Source organism: Hipposideros armiger, unplaced genomic scaffold (assembly GCF_001890085.2).
Source record: "Hipposideros armiger isolate ML-2016 unplaced genomic scaffold, ASM189008v1 scaffold_480, whole genome shotgun sequence".
NCBI classification, from domain to species: domain Eukaryota; kingdom Metazoa; phylum Chordata; class Mammalia; order Chiroptera; family Hipposideridae; genus Hipposideros; species Hipposideros armiger.
In genome coordinates, this window is record NW_017731830.1 from 699,590 (window position 1) to 703,271 (window position 3,682).

A 3,682-nucleotide genomic window follows, 5' to 3' on the forward strand; every position below is an offset into this window, starting at 1 on the left:
GAATCATGCAGGACCTGTGTTAAAGAATTTGGGATTCTCTGAGAAGAGCCATCGAGTGGATGAAAGGAAATGATTTTCAATAATGCGATGCCTGGTTTGCTGCCGCGTAGATTTAGGATGGTCTAACACCTGACCATGTCCAAATGGATGGAAAAGGCAGCCGTGTGTAACCGTTTCATTCTAGACAAAGCCCATCCGTGGGCCTGTATTTTGTTGTTGTTCTTAGCAGAAGCCTAATTGTGTTTTGTGGTCAGGTCGGTGGAAGGCTTCAAAATCAACCTGATCCAGAGTGAGGAGCACTTTCAGAGTTACTGCAACAAGGTCTTCGCCGGCTGGGACTTCTGCATCACCAACCGCAGCGTGGCTGAGCTGAAACACAGCAGCCTGCGGTACGAGCTCCGAGTGAGTGCTGCTGGGTGTCCCTCTCCGTGGCTTCCTTGCCGGCAAGGTCGTGTCTTGGGAGGCAGGTGTGCCGCTTGCAGAGGAGCCAGGTCGGGGCTGGGTTGTCCTCCGTGTTTAGCAAGTTTCTCCTTTGTCGTTTTCCAGAGGTTTTTATTTCTTTTTACTTGTATTTTTAAAGGGTTTTTTTGGGGGGGGGCGGGGGCAGGGGAACTGTGTTTTTCCAGGCCCCATCAACTTCAAGTCAAGTAGTTGTTTCAATCTCGTTGTCGAGGGCGCATCTCAGTGGCCCATGTGGGGATCGAACCGGCAACCTTGGTGTTATGAGCACTGCGCTTTAACCAACTGAGCTCACCAGCTGCCCCTCCAGAGCTTTTAGCAGAGCACAGCTTCCTGGGGTTGATCACCTTAGGCTCAAGCATGGAGCTGGTGAACTGGGGCTGGGAAAAGAGTGGGGGGACATGCCAGCGGGTGTGAGGCGATGGTGCCCTCCCTCCTTTCTTGTCACCCTGTGATTTTTCTACTGCATGAGAACCTGTCACAAACATCACTTACACCAGGAGAATTGGGACTAAGGATGGAATGCTATGATGATGAGGTCGAGTGGAGAGAATGTGAAAAGTAGAAGAANAAGCCTGAGCTTAGAGCTGGCACAGAACCACTTCTGCATCATTCTGTGGTCTAAGCAGATGGTCAGGCCAGCAGTCCAGAACATAAATGTTTTTGAGGTTCATCCATGTGGCAGCGTGCATTAGTGCTTCATTCTTTTTTACGGCTGAATAAGATTCCACGATGTGGCTATCGTTCATTTGGTTTCTCCATCCATCTGTTGATAGACACTTGATTTGTTTCTACCCTTTGACTATTGTGAATAGTGCTGCTATGAACATCCCAGTGCAAGTTTTTGTTTGAGACCTTTTTTCCCCTTCTTTTGGGGCATCTACCTAGAAGTAGAGTTGCTGGGTCAAATGATAATTCCGTTTAACTTTTTGAGGAATGACCACTCTTTTTTTCCCTAGTGGCCACGCCATTTTACATTTCCCACCAGCCATGCAGGAGGGCTCCAGGTTTTCCATATCCTCTCTGCTGGGGTTTTATTTGATGCTGGGGTGTGACGATGCTTCCGTGGTCATTGGCAATGTTCATTTTTTTAAATGCAGGGACATTCAGGAAACCCAGATGAAGTATTTATCTGAGTGGGACCAATGGAAACGGTATAGCAGCAAGTCTTGGAGGAGGTTCCTAGAGAAGGCTCGGGAGGTGACGACCCACCTGGAGCTGTGGCGGAAAGATATCCGAGGCATAGAAGGTACCACGCCCCCCACTCTGCACGCCAAGCTCCTCCGCAGAAGTCTCCAGTGCAGCCTCATTTTCACTTGCCTTTAGCTGAAATCTAGCATTTCTTTTCGTGATGAATAGGAGCGATGCCACAGCTAGCATTAGCAGAGCCTGTGTCTTTGTCACCAGGAAAATCACAGATGTTTTTTTTTCCAGTTGTAATTATCTTGGGAAACCATTTATGCTTATCACGACCTTGACACGGCAGCAGGTGTCAGCTCTGCCCCTCCTCGTGTTATTTCACGTGCTAATGAAGATGATCATGTGTTACTCTGTCACAATTTTGGTTTTTCATATGATGCTACCCACAGGTCCGTTTGTATTTTGTGCATTGAAAACATTATCCTGAAATGGGGTTCATTAAGGCTTTCCCAGATTGCCACGGGTGCCCAAGGCCCTGGAGATAATGAGAGTCCCTACTTCTTCATGATGGCGACAATTGAGATGCAGAATTGCATTAGGCAGCTCGGGCTGCCATGACAAAGTACCATAGACTGGGGGGCTTAGACAACAGTCATTCGTTTTCTTACAGTTATGGAGATGGCAAGTTCAAGGTCCTTCTCACTGTGTCCTCACATGACCTCTTCTTTGTGTATGCTCATGGAGAGAGAGAGAGAGACAGAGAGAGAGAGAGAGAGAGAGAGANATAACCTGACTTTTTTATTATAGCTGCTTTGTCTGAAATGGAATTTCTTTGTGGTTTTGATCTGCATTTCCCTAGTAACTAATGCTGTTGAGTATCTTTTCATGTGCCTATTGGCGATTGTACATCTTCTTTGAATAAATATCTAGTTTGAGCCTTTTTCCATTTTTAAATTGGATTATCTTTTTATTGTTGAGTTATGAGTTTTTTGTATGTTCTAGATACATGTACTTTTTCTGCAAATATGTGATGTACAAATATTTTCTCCCATTCTGTGGATTGCCTTTCATTTTCTTCATCATGTCCTTGGAAGCACAAATATTTTTAATTTTGATGAAGACCAATTTATTTTTTCTTTTACTGCTTGTACTTTTGGTGTCATATCTAAGAATCCATTGCCAAATCCAAGTCATGAAGATTTAGTTATTTTCTTCTAAGAGTTGTATAGCTTTGGCTCTTACATTTAGATCTTTGATCCATTTAAGTTAACTTTTGCAAATGGTGTAAGATAGGGGTTCAAGTTCATTTCCTTGCATGTGGCTATCCAGTTGTCTCAGCACCATTTCTTTCTTTTTTTAGTTGAGCCATCCTGCCACCTGTTGGCAGATCAGCGGCAGCTCAGCTCGGGCTGGGAATCAAACTGGCAACCCTGTTGCTCAGAGCTCGCACTCTTGAGCGAGCTCTTAACCAACTGAGCCACTTGGCCAGCCCTCAGCACCATTTCTTGAAAAGACTATTTTTTCCCCGTATCAAAAATTGATTGACCATAAATGTATGGGTTCATTTTTGGACTCAATTCTGTTCTGTTGATCTATATGTCTTTTCTTATGGCTAGTACCACACTATTTTGCTTACTGTTGTTTTGTAGTAAATTTTGAAATTGAGATGTGAGTACTCCAACTTTGTTCTTCTTTTTCAAGATTGTTTGGGCTATTCTGGGTCCCTTGCAATTCCATGTGAATTCTGGGGTTAGCTTGTCAGTTTTTACAAAGAAGCCAGCTGTGATTCTGATAGGGATGTGTTGAATCCGTAGATCAATTTGGGGAGTATTGTCATGGATCTCCTGATCTATGAACATGGGATGTTTTCCCATTTATTGAGGGCTTTAAATTTTTTTTTGAATGTAAGATTTTTAAGAATATAAGATTAACATTTCACATATTAAATCTATTCCTAAGTATATTATTATTTTTGCTGTTATTGCACGTGAAATTGTTTTCTTCATTTCATTTTTGGATCATACACCTGTGTATTTTCAATGCTTAGGTTTTATCTGTACTTTATTCCCCAAACATTAACTGA

General features: G+C 43.4%; 1 protein-coding gene across 1 annotated transcript in view; it reads left to right on the forward strand.

Moving 5' to 3' along the window:
- TMC7 (transmembrane channel like 7) overlaps positions 1-3,682 on the forward strand; it is a 75,239-nt gene that overhangs the window by 41,329 nt on the left and 30,228 nt on the right. The window contains exon 4 of the mRNA XM_019666884.1: positions 255-402. Within this exon, the coding sequence (XP_019522429.1) occupies positions 255-402 (148 nt within the window). The remainder of the gene's footprint in view (positions 1-254; positions 403-3,682) is intronic.